The sequence below is a fragment of the Salmo trutta genome, chromosome 28 (genome assembly GCF_901001165.1).
Source record: "Salmo trutta chromosome 28, fSalTru1.1, whole genome shotgun sequence".
Taxonomy (NCBI): Eukaryota; Metazoa; Chordata; class Actinopteri; order Salmoniformes; family Salmonidae; genus Salmo; species Salmo trutta.
The window spans coordinates 27,463,730-27,482,002 of record NC_042984.1 but is presented as its reverse complement, the minus strand read 5'-3'; the positions used below and the strand labels follow the sequence as shown (position 1 = coordinate 27,482,002).

General features: G+C 40.8%; 2 protein-coding genes across 2 annotated transcripts in view; one reads left to right on the top strand and one right to left on the bottom strand.

The window, feature by feature from the left end:
• Positions 1-773: 773 nt before the first annotated feature.
• On the bottom strand, positions 774-17,706 carry dffa (DNA fragmentation factor, alpha polypeptide). Its single transcript, XM_029719441.1, has 6 exons — positions 17,341-17,706; positions 5,831-5,989; positions 5,352-5,509; positions 4,915-5,110; positions 4,506-4,633; positions 774-3,391 (listed from the first exon to the last, which is right to left on the bottom strand). The coding sequence occupies exons 1-6, from the start codon at positions 17,432-17,434 to the stop codon at positions 3,179-3,181; spliced, it is 948 nt and encodes a 315-aa protein (XP_029575301.1). The 5' UTR covers positions 17,435-17,706; the 3' UTR covers positions 774-3,178.
• A 292-nt stretch (positions 17,707-17,998) lies between these two features.
• pex14 (peroxisomal biogenesis factor 14) overlaps positions 17,999-18,273 on the top strand; it is a 111,268-nt gene continuing 110,993 nt past the window's right edge. Inside the window, exon 1 of the mRNA XM_029719440.1 lies at positions 17,999-18,215. Within this exon, the coding sequence (XP_029575300.1) occupies positions 18,180-18,215 (36 nt within the window). The 5' untranslated portion in view covers positions 17,999-18,179. The remainder of the gene's footprint in view (positions 18,216-18,273) is intronic.

The window sequence follows — 18,273 nt, the reverse complement described above, 5'->3', positions numbered from 1 at the left end:
ACCTTGACATTTAGAAGAAAAGGATCTATTGTGCTTGAAGGCCTCCTTTAAGTCACTCCACTCATTTCAGACCTCACAAATGCCAGAATTGTTTTGTTTAATGTCTACCACTAAAACATGGTTGAAAGACTTGGTTTACATTCAGATTGATAGTTGATGCAAAACAAAGGGAAATATTCTGAAATAATGATCATAAAATGAATATGACCATATTCAATTCCCAACCAAACCCCCCCCCCCCAAAATGCTGAGACACATCACACACTGCTCACATGTAATTTCTGCTCATTCCAGGAACACTGGTTAAGCGGAGGTAATGTCACAGGAATTGCGCACACCATGAAACCCATCAACTGACTGTCGAGACACATACAGCAACAGTACGTAGGCAGTCACCTCTGTTCCCTCACACCCATCATTATTCCTTTACAATTGTATCTTAGGGCCAAACAATGTACATACCATGACGTATAAAATAACTTCATTGAATATCAACAATCCTTAACGGGTTTTTTTTCTGGATCATTATATAGACAATACGGAGAAGAGTATTCTCGGCATCACAAGCCGTGAGTTAAGTTTACCATTTAATGGTGGATCAAATGTCCTATATTGGTCTTCCTCTAGTCTTCCTGAGGCAATCCTCTATAGCCGTTAGTTCATTAAAAAACACACAGCATTACATTCTTCTGTCCATGGATGGGAAGCACATTTTTATATACACTGGGAAAAATAACAAGGAGTAAATGAAAAAGTTGTGAATGAAAACACAGTGATGTTAGGATTGTGCGCTTTATTGTAGAAAAGCTGTCATACTTTTAACACACTCGGCTTGCCACGTCAGTTCCATTTGAAACAGTTCCATAAAAAAAAAAGCCTCATGAATCACAATGCAAAACTTTGATTACACAACTCTGTGGCTCAATGATAAAATATATGTACAGTACGTACATGTTCATTCATTTCATACAGAGGGCTCCCAAGATGCACCATTTCAAACCGAACACACCTTTTTCTTTCAAGGAACATCGGAAGCAATAACGAGTGCGTAACGGACTTAAGAGCATTTCAATTCATATTCACGTGGAGTACAATAATCCCATCATTATACAGGTGAAGATAACATGTTTCCCCATCTGTTTGTCGCCATAAATCTGTTGACATCTCATTGTCATGACATGTGCCTCCTTGATGCCCCCGTGTCCTTGTTGTAAACAATTGGTTTCAAATGTGATCTTACAGCCCTTTAAGTCTGTCCTATTAACAAGGATGTCCTGTCAATACAACCAGATAGCTGACATGGGCCCACACTTCACGGATGCACGCTTACATCACAATTACATATCAAATCTGATATCCTTTCTTACATTAACATTCCTAAATATACAGGGTTTAAGTACAGATAGATAAACCAATTCTGGTTGTTTCCCAAAAAGAATAAATTCTAAGTTATATTTTATGTATATTGGTTAATAACATGCAGAGCAGTAAAAAAAAAAGAGGAATTAACTAAAAGGGAAAGCAAAGTAGGCCGAAGAAATAGGCTAAGTATTTGGCAAGGTTTTAGGAGGCATATCAATGATTCAGTATACAAAATTGACAGGAATGGAATGATTAGCTCTCATTTTAAATCTTCAGGAAAATAGGATTAAATATAATGTCAACAGATCACTGGGTTACCAATCTGACCGCAAATGGATTGTCCAAGGTATTTGCTTACAATTTAAGTTAACATCAACCATAATTTTGTTACAGCTTCCAGGGGCAAGAATCAGGTATTGTGTCACACTTTTCTCCAGAGTAGGTAAAGTACTGGAGAAGTAGACCAAGACAACATATCAAAAGGGGCACACAGTTGGTCCATCCCTAATTGTTCTGTCATTAACATCTACCTTCGCTAATAACACTTCTACTTAATGTCCCTAAAGAGATAGCCATCATGTGGTTTACTCACAAAAGGGGCACCAAGCCATTTGGCAAATAATGTCAGCGTTTCTGAGCATTTATTGATACCAGGAGGCGATATACAGTGCCCTCCGTAATTATTGGGACAGTGAAGCATTTATTCTTATTTTGGCTCTATACTCAAAGTTTGGACTTGAAATCAAGCAATTACTATGAGGTAAAGTGCAGACTGTCAGATTTAATTTGGGGTTATTTTCATCCATATCGGGTGAACCGTTTAGAAATTACAGCACTTTTTGTACATAGTCCCCCGATTTTAGGGAACCAAAAGTATTACGACACATTCACTTATATGTTTATTAAAGTAGTCAAAAGTTTAGTATTCGGTCCCATATTCCTAGCACGCAATAATTACATCGACTCTACAAACTTGTTGGATGCATTTGCTTTGGTAGTGTTTCTGATTATTTTGTGCCCATTAGAAATGAATGGTAAATAATGCCACTTGAGTCATTTTTATTGTAAATAAAAACAATTTGTTTCTGAATTTCTAACACTTTTACATTAATGTGGATGCTACCATGATTATGGATAATCCTGAATGAAACGTGAATAATGATGAGTGAGAAAGTTAGACGCACAAATATCATACTCCCCCCTTAAAAAAAATGCTAACCTCCCCTGTTGTTATAATGGTGAGAGGTTAGTATGCCTTGGGGGCATGATATTTTTGCATATGTAACTTTCACACTCATCATTATTCACAATTCAGTCAGGATTATCCAACATATTTGTAGTCACAATCTTGATGTAGTCATTGTGTGCTACAAATATGGGACCAAATACTTTAACGCACAAATAATGGAATTTGTCCCAATACTTTTGGTCCTCTAAAATGGGGGGGACCATGTAGAAAAAGTGACGGAATTTCTACATGGTTCACCCGATATAGATAAATACCCTCAAGTTAATGCTCACAGTGTGCACTTTAACCTCATGGTCATTGTTCGATTTCAAGAAAAAATGCTTTACCGTCCAAATACTTACGGAGGGCGGCGTATATCAATACCAAAGTGACTTATCACCTCAGTCTTAAGGCAGATAGTGTGTGTTCTGTGGTCAGAGACAGAGGGGTATTACTAGCTGGCTCCGGGGTGAAGTTTCCCTAGGTACAGATATAGGATCAGTTTCCCCTTCCCTAATCCTAACCATAAGTGGGAAAAACGCTAAACTCACCCAAGATCAGCGTGTAGGGGCAACTTCCCCCTACTCCTTACTTGCTGCGCTTGGCTTGTGTGGCTTGGCTCTTGTCTGAGGGCTGCGTGCTGGCCTGTTGTTGTGTGTGGCTACGGAGGTACTGCATGGCCTGAACCTGCTGGAGCCGCCTGCTCAGTTGCTCCTCGCATGCCTGCAGCAGCGCCAATGTCCTCTCAGAGTCCCAGCCCAGGACTTGCTCCATGGCCCGTGCACCTTTGTTCACCACCATCTGCAGTTGACAACATTTTGGTTTGGTTTATTTCATGTTGTATACAGCTAAAATCAGAACCGCAATCTATTCTGAGAAAGACAAAAGTGCAGAGATGGGGGATAGGATAGTCTCTACGCTGTATAGACATGGCAGAGATTTGCATTAGTTGCTCATGGTTGATGAATGTCAATGGACCACATTGGAAAAATATAATGCCGAGACTTAATAAGTAAATGTTCTTACATTCATTCTGTTCAATTTAATTGATATTGTTTTCAAAGATAATTGACTTGGGAGATAAGAGGCTCAGAGTATACTAGTGGTGTGAAAAGCCCTTGATATTGGATTTCAAACAGATAAAGTTGGGACAAAAATGGTATTCAATATAAGAAATGCAATTCCTTGGTATACAGTGATCTTATTAGAACTGCTCTAAACTTAGTTTTTGTTGTCAGGATTACTTGGCATATTTACAGGCACTTGTACTTTAAAAAAAATGGTATGTAGTTTTGTTTGGTGATAGAGTTAACAGCTTGATAAAAGATGTACTTAGGCAGTCCATTTTCACATGCTGTGTATACTGAAAACAAGAGTGCAGATAGATAGTGCCACCCAGTGGACAGAATATAGAAATTCTCACATATACTGTAGTTCTAGCCTTCCCATTTCCCTCATGTGGTGGAAAGGAAACCATTTCATGCGTCCAAATTCTCTACCCTTCTACCTTAACTGTGCGTTTGTTCACTTCCCTTCACGGATTTAAAAGGGAAGGAGCTGTGTAACAAACTCCCTCTAGCCAATGCTTACACTAATCCAAGGCTTTAAAATACGTGGGGAGAAGTGAACCCTTTCGGGAGAATTGGGACGCAATCCAGTGCATCTCAATATTGGAAAGTATTTCTCTCCTGTTCGTTTTTTTTCTGTGCACTAAACTGAATAACTTAGGACATATCACTGTAATACTGTGGATACCTACCAGGGACTTTGTTTTCACAATGCATGCCCTTTCATATCAATGCAGATGAAGGAGTAGACAAGGAGCGAGTTGACAAGGAGAGGAGTCCACTTTAGTCTATTAATATGATCCTGTATAACCAAATGCAGCGTTTAGCCGTTGGTTTTTGTGACATACCTGCAGCTCCTCATTGGAGAGCCTGGTCTCAGGGCTTGTTTTACCCTTGAGGACCATCAGCGTTCTGGACATGAATCCTGATGCCGAATCCACCGCCAGCCCGTCTGTCACATCCACATCATCTGACCCTGTGAGACATGGGTTATGGTAGAACATGATCTCTCTAACAACACAATTTGGCTGAGCCAGAGGTTTAGAGGCAATATTTCAGGGCTAGTTGTCTATTGCTTAAAGAATGGCTCCATCTAGTGACAAAAAAGCCACACACGGCTTTTACATAAACTACCACAACTTTTGAGGTGAAGTTAGAATACCTTCCCTGACTTCACCCCCTCCAAATGGCATTTCCACTCACATAGGTGGATCTTCTAACAGATTGATCCCATTTTATTCCTGATAGCGGTCTCACCGTCATTTCTAGGCTCTGCCTCTTGACTGTCTTCTCTCTCCACTGCCTTGAGGTAGAGCTGGAGCAATTCCTTGGACTGTCGCTCTTCCTCCCTTCGGTCCAACACTCTCTGTAGAGTGTCCTGGAGATTCAGCGCCTTCCTCTCCGGGAAGCCCAGGGCTGAGGCCAGCTCTAAACAAGGCACGTCCACTAGGGTCTGGAACACGCAACATGTATAGTTATTCTCGCTATTACACATACAGCTATCCTCAAGCACATAAACATAATGCTAAGGGGGCTTTGTATTGAAGTAGTATACACAATATTTATACCATACCCGCTGTAGCCATAAATGTTGTTTTTATCTGATGGAATAGGACCTAACTTTAACAAGATATTCTATAGTCATACATTTAAATGTGAGAGGGGAGATGGAAATGTTATTGAAGTTACCCTACTTGTAAATCTGCCTCCGACATCAGTATGATGCTGGCCAGGTCCTTCTTGAGTTGCTGGGCCAGGTAGAACCAGGGCTCGATGCCACTGATTGAGCTGTCCACAGCATCGCTCTCAAGATTCACAGACTCCCTGGTCATCCAAGCTGTGCCGCCATCAACTATAGTAGCATGGTAGAACATCACTATGCGTTAGTACGGGAATGCAACCTGGGAGAGCTAAGATAGATGACCAATGCCACGTAATCAAAGAACAGAGTTTGGTCTTTAACTAGTTAGCCCAAAAAACAAGCAAACAAACATACTCTTAGAATATAGGCATAGAATGTCAGAGGATGTGCTTTCCCAAAAGGTTGACTCAAACTGCAGATAGATCAACTTAGAAACCTCAAAATGACTGATCACACAATAGTAGGCTTAAACAATGACTATAGCCTAATATGACAATACAAATTTGCATTGACAGAACATAAAAAGCTTACTTCTTTGTAGTGGGGCCCACGTCTCTTTTTCATGCAAGAGCATAAACTTTGTGTTTGTAGGCAAGCACAAGAAATAGGCCTCATCTTCAACTATTGTCCCATCATCTTCTAATAGCACAGAGACGGAGGTACTTGGGCTAAACCCAAGAGATTCGCTTCCTGGGAAGTAGAATTACAGAAAAGTGCAGGTACATAAACATGTATATGGAATGAATGATTACTAACACTTTAGTTGAACTTGCCACCATAACAAGAGCTTCATAGCATGCATCACTCATAACTTAGAAATGCTAAATGTAATAATGTTATGACATCTATATGCGTTGCAGTATTTAGCCTTGACACCCTGATTGTACCACCTGCATGACTGTCATGAGCACTTCATGAATAAAAATGGTGACAAAAGTTACAATAGGCAAAACCTACCCCGGGGGGGGGGGGGGGGGGGGATTCCCTGCAACCCATAGCCCTTTAAGCTAACCTTTGCTAGCTTATTGATATCAGAAGCACCTGATCTAGTGGCATGTTGCTGATGACAGGGATGAATGCAGAAGCAGGGCACCATGTGTGGCTGAGAGACAGTTAAGTGGAACATTGCACTTCTGCATTGCTGCATGCTCACTGAAGTGTAATAGGCCTAGATGAAGTTGTTGCTAGCTTTCATTTGTAGTTTGCAGTGGTGTAGCGGAGGGTAAACGCAGTCTACCAACGTTTTCTTTTTGCCCGTCAATTTTCTACTTTTTGCAGACCGGCGATCAGAGTTTGCACCTCAGTTGATTTTTTTATTAACCTTTATTTAACGAGGCAAGTAAGTTAAGAACAAATTCTTATTTACAATGACGGCCTAGGAACAGCGGGTAACTGCCTTGTTCAGAGGCAGAACGACAGATTTATACCTTTTCAGCTTGGGGATTCGATCTAGCAACCTTTCAGTTACTGGCCCAATGCTCTAACCACTAGGCTACCTGCCGCCCCTATTTACATCACTGTTAGTTTGGTACAGTACTTACTACGTGCATTATTATCTAGCTACAGTGCATTCAGAAAGTATTCATACCACTTGACTTATTCCTCATTTTGTTGTGTTACAGCCGGAATTCCAAATTGATTAAATATATTTGTTTCTCACCCATCTACATACAATACCCCATAATGACAAAGTGAAACCATGTTTTTAGAAACTGTTGCAAATGTATTGAAAAATCTAATACAGAAATACCTAATTTACATAAGTATTCAAATCCATGAGTGAATACATGTTAGAATCACCTTTGGCAGCGATTACAGCTGAGAGTCTTTTCTAGGTACATCTCTAAGAGCTTTGCACACCTGGATTGTACAACATTTGCACATTATTCATAAAAACATTCTTCAAGCTCTGTCAAATTGGTTGTTGATCATTGCTAGACAGCCATTGTCAAGTCTGCCATAGATTTTCACGTCGATTTAAGCTAAAACTTTAACCAGACCACTCAGGAACATTAAATGTCATCTTGAAGCAACTCCAGTGTATATTTGACCTTGTGTTTTAGGTTATGGTCCTGCTGAAAGGTGAAGTTGTCTCCTAGTATATGTTGAAAAGCAGACTGAGCCAGGTTTTCCTCGAGGATTATGCTTGTGATTAGCTCTATTCCGTTTATTTTTATCCTAAAAAAACTCCCTAGTCCTTTTCAATGACAAGCATACCCATAACGAACATAGACAGGGCTCTAACTCCCCTAGCTCCAGAATGAAATAGGGTGCAGGCCAGGCAGCAGGCTGTTAGCCAGCCTGCCAGCTTAGTGGAGTCTGCCACTAGCACAGTCAGTGAAGTCAGCTCAGCTATCCCCATTGAGACCGTGTCTGTGCCTCGACCTTGGTTGGGCAAAACTAAACATGGCGGTGTTCGCCTTAGCAATCTCACTAGAATAAAGACCTCCTCCATTCCTGCCATTATTGAAAGAGAATTTGATACCTCACATGTCAAAATAGGGCTACTTAATGTTAGATCCCTCACTTCCAAGGCAGTTAGAGTCAATGAACTAATCACTGATCATAATCTTGATGTGATTGGCCTGACTGAAACATGGCTTAAGCCTGATGAATTTACTGTGTTAAATGAGGCCTCACCTCCTGGTTACACTAGTGACCATATCCCCCACGCATCCCGCAAAGGCAGAGGTGTTGCTAACATTTACGATAGCAAATTTCAATTTACCACAAAAAAAAGACGTTTTCGTTTTTTGAGCTTCTAGTCATGAAATCTATGCAGCCTACTCAATCACTTTTTATAGCTACTGTTTACAGGCCTCCTGGGCCATATACAGCATTCCTCACTGAGTTCCCTGAATTCCTATCGGACCTTGTAGTCATAGCAGATAATATTCAAATTTTTGGTGACTTTAATATTCACAGACTCACTCCAAAAGGCTTTCGGAGCCATCATCAACTCAGTGGGTTTTGTTCAACATGTCTCCGGACCTACTCACTGCCACAGTCATACTCTGGACCTAGTTTTGTCCCATGGAATAAATGTTGTGGATCTTAATGTTTTTCCTCATAATCCTGGACTATCGGACCACCATTTTATTACGTTTGCAATTGCAACAAATCTGCTCAGACCCCAACCAAGGATCATCAAAAGTCGTGCTATAAATTCTCAGACAACCCAAAGATTCCTTGATGCCCTTCCAGACTCCCTCTGCCTACCCAAGGACGTCAGAGGACAAAAATCAGTTAACCACCTAACTGAGGAACTCAATTTAACCTTGCGCAATACCCTAGATGCAGTCGCACCCATAAAAACTAAAAACATTTGTCATAAGAAACTAGCTCCCTGGTATACAGAAAATACCCAAGCTCTGAAGCAAGCTTCCAGAAAATTGGAACGGAAATGGCACCACACCAAACTGGAAGTCTTCCGACTAGCTTGGAAAGACAGTACCGTGCAGTATCGAAGAGCCCTCACTGCTGCCCGATCATCCTATTTTTCCAACTTAACTGAGGAAAATAAGAACAATCCAAAATGTATTTTTGATACTGTCGCAAAGCTAACTGAAAAGCAACATTCCCCAAGAGAGGATGGCTTTCACTTCAGCAGTAATAAATTCATGAACTTCTTTGAGGAAAAGATCATGATCATAAGAAAGCAAATTACGGACTCCTCTTTAAATCTGCGTATTCCTCCAAAGCTCAGTTGTCCTGAGTCTGCACAACTCTGCCAGGACCACTGATCAAGGGAGACACTCAAGTGTTTTAGTACTATATCTCGACACATTGATGAAAATAGTCATGGCCTCTAAACCTTCAAGCTGCATACTGGACCCTATTCCAACTAAACTACTGAGAGCTGCTTCCTGTGCTTGGCCCTCCTATGTTGAACATAATAAACGGCACTCTATCCACCGGATGTGTACCAAACTCACTAAAAGTGGCAGTAATAAAGCCTCTCTTGAAAAAGCCAAACCTTGACCCAGAAAATATATATATAAAAAAAATAAAAATAAATCGGCCTATCTCCTAATCCTCTCAAAAAAAATGAAAAGGCTGTTGCGCAGCAACTCCCTGCCTTCCTGAAGACAAACACTGTATACGAAATGCTTCAGTCTGGTTTTAGACCCCATCATAGCACTGAGACTGCACTTGTGAAGGTGGTAAATGACCTTTTAATAGCGTCAGACCGAGGCTCTGCATCTATCCTCATGCTCCTAGACCTTAGTGCTTTTGATACCATCGATCACCACATTCTTTTGGAGAGATTGGAAACCCAAATTGGTCTACACGGACAAGTTCTGGCCTGGTTTAGATCTTATCTGTCGGAAAGATATCAGTTTGTCTCTGTGGATGGTTTGTCCTCTGACAAATCAACTGTAAATGTCAGTGTTCCTCAAGGTTCCGTTTTAAGACCACTATTGTTTTCACTATATATTTTACCTCTTAGGGATGTCATTCGAAAACATAATGTTAACTTTCACTGCTTTGCGGATGACACACAGCTGTACATTTCCATGAAACATGGTGAGGCCCCAAAATTGCCCTCGCTGGAAGCCTGTGTTTCAGACATAAGGAAGTGGATGGCTGCAAACTTTCTACTTTTAAACTCGGACAAAACAGAGATGCTTGTTCTAGGTCCCAAGAAACAAAGAGATCTTCTGATGAATCTGACAATTAATCTTGATGGTTGTACAGTTGTCTCAAATAAAACTGAAGGACCTCGGCGTTACACTGGACCCTGATCTCTCTTTTGACAAACATATCAAGACTGTTCCAAGGACAGCTTTTTTCCATCTACGTAACATTGCAAAAATCAGAAATGTTCTGTCCAAAAATGATGCAGAAAAATGTATCCATGCTTTTGTCGCAGGGCTAGGGTCAGTCTGTTATATCTGGAGTATTTCTCCTGTCTTATCCGGTGTCCTGTGTGAATTTAAGTATGCTCTCTCTAATTCTCTCTTTCCTTCTCTCTCAGAGGACCTGAGCCCTAGGACCATGCCTCAGGACTACCTGGCATGATGACTCCTTGTTGTCCCCAGTCCACCTGGCCGTGCTGCTGCTCTAGTTTCAACTGTTCTGCCTGCGGCTATGGAACCCTGACCTGTTCACCGGACTTGCTACCTGTCCCAGACCTGCTGTTTCAACGCTCTAGAGACAGCAGGAGCGGTAGAGATACTCTCAATGATCGGCTATGAAAAGCCAACTGACATTTACTCCTGAGGTGCTGACCTGTTGCACCCTCAACAACTACTGTGATTATTATTATTTGACCATGCTGGTCATTTATGAAGATTTGAACATATTGGCCATGTTCTGTTATAATCGCCACCCGGCACAGCCAGAAGAGGACTGGCCACCCCTCATAGCCTGGTTCCTCTCTAGGTTTCTTCCTAGGGTTTGGCCTTTCTAGGGAGTTTTTCCTAGTCACCGTGCTTCTACACCTGCACTGCTTGCTGTTTGGGGTTTTAGGCTGGGTTTCTGTACAGCACTGAGATATCAGCTGATGTAAGAAGGGCTATATAAATACATTTGATTTGATAACGATGCAGCCACCACCATGCTTGAAAATATGAAGTGGTACTCAGTGATGTGTTTGACTCAAAAATAACGCTTTGTATTCAAAACAGGATGCATGTTTTGGAATATCTTTACAAGCTTCCTTTTTTCACTCTGTCAATTAGGTTAGTATTGTAGACTAACTACAATGTTGTTGATTCTTCCTATCACAGCTATTAAACTCTGTATCGGTTTTAAAGTCACCACTGGCCTCATGGTGAAATCCCTGAGCAGTTTTCCTTCGTCTCCGGCAAGTGAGTTAGGAAGGATGCATGTATCTTTATAGTGACCGGGTGTATACATACAACATCCAAAGTGTAATTAATAACTTCACCCATGCTGAAAGGGATGTTCAATGTCTGTAAAAAAAAAAAAAAAAAATCCCCCATCTACCAATAGGTGCCCTTCTTTGCGAGGCTTTGGAAAAGATCCCTGGTCTTTGTGGTTGAAATACACTGCTCGACTGAGGGACCTTACAGATAATTGTATGTGTCTGGTACAGAGATGAGGTAGTCATTCAAAAATCCTATTAAACACTATTATTGTACTGTGACCCAAAATCTCAACTTAATCCATTTTCAAATCAGGCTGTAACACAACAAAATGTGGAAAAGGTCAAAGAGTGTGAATACTTTCTGAAGGCACTGTATGTATTTCCACAAAACACATGATTATACTAGTTTAGTAGTATTCTAGATCTTGTGTCCAGGCCAGGGATGTGAGCTTTGTTAAGAGAGCACCACGCCTAGTGAGTAGCATTTTAGGAATTTAAGGGATGTCCCGTAGAGGTTCGAGGTAAAATGTGTTTTATATTGGATATTCGGTTCTCTCGTCACTAGCTATTGAACCAAGCATTCCATGTCTATGAAGATGGTATATTCTGAATCAGGGATGGATGGAAAACAATCCACAATGTTTTTATTAAATAAAATTAAAAAAAAAGTTCAATTTAGGATTTCAATCTTCAATAGCTCTTATATAAATGGCGTGCCATGACTATGGAAATGATATATTCTGAATCAGGGGAGGGAGAGAGAATCCGGAGAGATCCAGGGTCTTCTGTTCTAAAGCAGATCCTATACCAGAGTTTCACCTGTAAAGTTTGTACGTATTTTATTGAGGGATATTTGTTGTGTGTAGATAGTTGATGATGCCTCTGAAGGCTCATCTCTCAGCAGAGCACCACAGGCCGAGCACTAATGAGAGGACAGGGCCAGTACTGTCCAGGGCTAAGTCCAGTGCTGCCCCAAAACAAGGACAAGCAGCTACAATCATAGCTATGGTCTATGATCTTTGCCTTTCTTTCCACAAACACACACAATTCTGTTTTTTTGGTTGCTATTTTAGTGTCTCGTCAGTAGCCTACCGAATCGCATCGGTAAGATAGTCGTTCATTTGACTGCCTAATTTGCATACTGGTAGGCTTTATGGCGATTACCTGCAAAAAAAGACTTAAAAAGGAAGCTTGAAGCCTGTGTTAGTCAGCAGACTCTTACAAGGTTCTTTAAGAAGAAATGTGGGTTAGTTGCTAAAGTTTTTTCTTAAAATGTTGTATAAATGACATACTACAATTCACAAAGAGAGTTACAAATACAAATTCTTTCATTTAACTGACGTTGTTCTCTCTTCCTCTTGTTGTCTTAGCTAGCTCTCCCAATCAACACCTGTGATTGCTTTATGTCTCTCTCTAATATCAATATGCCTTGTAAACTGTTGTTTAGGATAGTTATCATTGTTTTAGTTTACTGCGGAGCCCCTAGTCCCACTCAACATGCCTCAGATACCTCCTTTGTCCCACCTCCCACACATGCAGTGACCTCACCCAACATAACTAGTGCCTCCAGAGATGCAACCTCTCTTATCGTTACTCAATGACATTAAGATAGGTAACCATAAAAGCCTTGGTTTCATGCATGTTAACATCAGAAGCCTGCTCCCTAAGTTTGTTTTACTCACTGCTTTAGCACACTCCGCCAACCCTGATGTCCTTGTTGTATCTGAATCCTGGCTTAGGAAGGCCACCAAAAATTCTGAGATTTCCATCCCCAACTACAACATTTTCCATCAAGATGGAACTGCCAAAGGGGGAGGAGTTGCAATCTACTGTAGAGATAACCTGCAAAGTTCTGTCATACTTTCCAGGTCTATGCCCAAACAGTTCGAGCTTCTAATTTTAAAAATCCATCTCTTCAGAAATAAGTCTCTCAATGTTGCCACTTGTTATAGACCCCCCTTAGCTCCCAGCTGTGCCCTGGACACCATATGTGAATTGATTGCCCCCCCCCCCCCACCTATCTTCAGAGTTCATTCTGTTAGGTGACCTAAACTGGGATATGCTTAACACCCCAGCAGTCCAACAATCTAAACTAGATACCCTCAATCTCACACAAATTATCAAGGAACCCACCAGGTACAACTCTAAATCCGTAAACATGGGCACCCTAATAGATATTATCCTGACCAACTTGCCCTTCAAATACACCTCTGCTGTTTTCAATCAGGATCTCAGCGATCCCTGCCTCATTGCCTGCATCCGTTATGAGTCCGCAGTCAAACGACCACCCCTCATCACTGTCAAACGCTCCCTAAAACACTTCTGCGAGCAAGCCATTCTAATCGACCTGACCCGGGTATCCTGGAAGGATATTGACCTCATCCCATCAGTAGAGAATGCCTGGTCGTTCTTTAAAAGTAATTTCCTCACCATCTTAAATAAGCATGCCCCTTTCAAAAAATGTAGAACTAAGAACAGATATAGCCCTTGATTCAATCCAGACCTGACTGCCCTCGACCAGCACAAAAACTTCCTGTACTAGCATCGAATAGTCCCCGTGATATGAAACTTTTCAGGGAAGTCAGGAACCAATATACGCAGTCAGTTAGGAAAGCAAAGGCTAGCTTTTTCAAACAGAAATTTGCATCCTGTAGCTCTAACTCCAAAAGGTTTTGGGACACTGCAAAGTCCATGGAGAATAAGAGCACCTCCTTGAGCACCTCCTTGTACCTTACAATAAGAAAAGAGAAGCACTACATGCACAGAGCAGAACTGGTGCAGCATTAGTTTAAATAATGACATTTTCCACATGATAATAAGAATCAGTTGAGTGTAATAACATTCCATTGTTCACTCATCAAATAAGAGGAAATGTAGTCGGCAGCAGAGGAAGAGGGTTAGTTGTTACTACCCACTGCACTGAGGCTAGGAAACACTGTCACCACCAATAAATCCACGATAATCGATACTTTCAATAAGCATTTCTCTACGGCTGGCCATACTTACCTCCTGGCTACCCCAACAGCTCCACACCCCCCGCAGCTACTTGCCCAAGCCTCCCCAGCTTCTCCTTCACCCAAATCCAGATAGCAGATGTTCTGAAAGAGCTGCAAAACCTGGACTCGTACAAATCAGCTGGGCTAGAAAATCTGTACCCTCTCTTTCTAAAATTATCCGACTCCAATGTCGCAACCCCTATTACCAGTCTGTTCAACCTCTCTTTCGTATCGTCCGAGATTCCTAAAGATTGGAAAGCTGCCGCGGTCATCCCCCTCTAGACCCAAACCCATCCTGCCCTGTCTTTCTAAAGTCTTCGAAAGCCAAGTTAACAAACAGATCAGTGACCATTTCGAACCCCACCGTACCTTCTCTGCTGTGCAATTTGGTTTCCGAGACAGTACTGTGTAGTCGTCTTCATCGACCTGGACAAGGCTTTCGACACTGTCAATCACCGTATTCTTATTGGCAGACTTAACAGCCTTGGTTTCTCAAATGACTGCCTCGCCTGGTTCACAAACTACTTCTCAGATAGTGTTCAGTGTGTCAAATCGGAGGGCCTGTTGTCCGGATCTCTGGCAGTCACTATTGGGGTACCACAGGGTTCAATTCTCGGGCAGACTCTTTTCTCTGTATATATCAACGATGTCGCTCTTGCTGCGGGTGATTCCTTGATCCACCACTACAGACGACACCATTCTGTATACATCTGGCCCTTCTTTGGACACTGTGTTAACAAACCTCCAAACGAGTTTCAATGCCATACAACAAATCAAATCAAATTTATTTATATAGCCCTTCGTACATCAGCTGATATCTCAAAGTGCTGTACAGAAACCCAGCCTAAAACCCCAAACAGCAAACTCCTGTGGCCTCCAACTGCTCTTAAAAGCTAGTAAAACAAAATGCATGCTCTTCAACCGATCGCTGCCCGCACCCGCCCGCCCGACTAGCATCACTACTCTGGACGGTTCTGACTTAGAATATGTGGACAACTACAAATTCCTATGTGTCTGGCTAGACTGTAAACTCTCCTTATAGACTCATATTAAACATCTCCAATCCAAAATTAAATCTTGAATTGGCTTTCAATTTCGCAACAACGCCTCCTTCACTCACGCCGCCAAACTTACCCTAGTAAAACTGACTATCCTACCGATCGTCGACTTCGGCGATGTCATCTACAAAATAGCTTCCAATACTCTACTCAGCAAATTGGATGCAGTCTATCACAGTGCCATCCGTTTTGTTACCAAAGCGCCTTATACCACCCACCACTGCGACCTGTATGCTCTAGTTGGCTGGCCCTCGCTACATATTCGTCGCCAAACCCACTGGCTCCAGGTCATCTACAAGTCTATGCTAGGTAAAGCTCCGCCTTATCTCAGCTCACTGGTCACGATAACATCACCCACCTGTAGTACGCGCTCCAGCAGGTATATCTCACTGGTCATCCCCAAAGCCAACACCTCCTTTGGCCGCCTTTCCTTCCAGTTCTCTGCTGCCAATGACTGGAACGAATTGCAAAATCGCTGAAGTTGGAGACATATCTCCTTCACTAACTTTAAACATCAGCTATCTGAGCAGCTAACCGATCGCTGCAGCTGTACACAGCCCATCTGTAAATAGCCCATCCAATTTACCTACCTCATCTCCATATTGTTTTTATTTACTTTCTTCTGCACACCAGTATTTCTACTTGCACATCATCATCTGCACATCCATCACTCCAGTGTTAATTTGCTAAATTGTAAGTACTTCGCTCCTATGGCCTATTTATTGCCTTACCTCCTCACGCCATTTGCACATACTGTATATAGACTTTTTTTCTATTGTGTTATTGACTGTACATTTTTTATTCCATGTGTAACTCTGTTGTTTGTGTTGCACTGCTTTGCTTTATCTTGGCCAGGTCGCAGTTATAAATGAGAACTTGTTGTCAACTGGCCTACCTGGTAAAATAAAAGTGAAATAAAAAAATAAATAAAAAAGGGACATTTCTAAATTGTTCAACTTAATGTTTATCATCTCCAGCACCACGCTAACATCAACATATGTTAAAGTCGCACATTTCTATGTTTTGTAGTAAAAAAAATAGAGGAAGACAAGTGCTTCCAATGACATCAACCAATTAGCAGACAATTAGTAGGCAATGCCTACTTGTAACTGGTTAAAAGCACATGGTGCACACCGATGTCATTGGATGTTGATGTTGGGGTGGTGCTGGAGATGATGAATATGAAGTTTAAAAAAATAATGTTTTCCCTTTAACATGTATGGGCCCAGAACTTAAATGAACATCTGTTTATTTTAGAGACACATTTTCCTATTTGTATGATTTAAAAATGTAACTTTAAAATATTATTTTTTCAAGATAATTCAGGCTATATACTTTATTTCCGTTTTAATAAAATACATAATTTTAAGAACAAACATAATTGTGGCAATTCATATCTGAAAGTAAAATATTTTCATCTCAAGAGAACAGGTTAAATGTAAAAATAAAATAAAAATGTTTCATGTTCTCTTACTTAGAAAATATTCCTTATCATATAGGACCTTGGCGATATTCCAAAAAACGAACAAGAAAAAAAAGTATGGATCGTTCTCCATCCACCCCTGATTCCGAATATACTATCTTCACAGTCATGGCATGGTTGGTTCAATAGCCATTAACTAGAGAAAACAGATATACACCGAATATCCAATATACAACTAATTTTACCTCGGTCTGCTGAGGTGCCATATCTAATTCAATCAAGTTTGTACAAGTCGAATATGTAGAGCACACAGAGAAAAATGTTGTTCATACAGTTTTCAGAATGTAGTGATGATTCACGAAGATTAGAGATCATAGTTGACTGCCAGTTGATTTCCCAATGAACGAATAATAGATACTGTAAACAGTATATGATTTAACAGCTGATACAGTGGCAACGTATGCTGCTACATACAGATATCTACCTGGCGCTAGGCTAGCAAAATGTATTCTGCATTTGGGTTTTATTTATATGACACGTAGTTAGTTACTTGTCTTCATTAAGGAGGAATGCATGCTCACAACTCATCAGGAATACTATATATAGTAGCTACCAAAACTGTCCAAACACACGCACAGTTAGCTACAGAAAAGTTACTTATCTAACCTTAGCTAGCTAACTTTGCTAGTTGTAGTTGGCTAGACAGCTGTTTACAACATTCATTAGCATACCTTTAATCTTTAGTTGGTCCAGAGAAGGAACAACCAAACCGTATGATTGTTGTCGCGTAAAATTACACACCTTACAAGGTTTTAGTTCAGACATCACTATTTTGTTATGCCGAAAGTTAAATAACCTTACGGATGGTTACCGCATGCACCTTCTTGGCAGATTCAAACGCGAACACGGAAGTCCTGACATGATGTCATAGGAAATGTAGTGTTATGCGATTTAAAGTCAAAGGTCTGATTTTGAAAAGTAACAAAAAATAAATGCATTTAAAATAAAATATATTTTTTTAAATATATCTAAACCAAACCTAACCTAACCTAACAGTCGTTTACGGTATGCACCTTCTTGACATATCCGCAAAAACGGAAGTCTTGAGCTTGGAACTAAGCCCTCATGGGAAATGTAGGGTTTTGTTATTTAAAGTCAAACGGACCTGATTTTGAACAAAGTTGAATAAGGAAAAATATATATTTATCACAGGAGGTTGGTGGCACCTTAATTGGGGAGGACGGGCTCGTGGTAATGGCTGGAGAGGAATGAGTAGAATAGTATCAAAAACATTTGTAATTTTTTTTTATAGTATCAAATACATCAAACACAGTTTGATGCCATTTCATTGGCTTCGTTCCAGCCATTATCATGAGCTGTCCTCCCTCAGCAATCTCCACTGATTTATACACATATATATATAAAATAATATATACTATATTGCCTCAACATAATAGAAAGAACGAAATAAAAATAAAAACATAATGTCCGAGTTTTAGTAGTCGTCCTTATTCAGGCCTAAGCAATCGTTCCCGAATTAATCGATTAGACGAGGAGTAGGCTGGGAAAGATGGCATCTTCTGAACAACCTGATCCGCAAACACAGGTCTCTATTTATACTTTCATACCTTATATAATGGTTTGTAGTTGAATATTGCACTTCC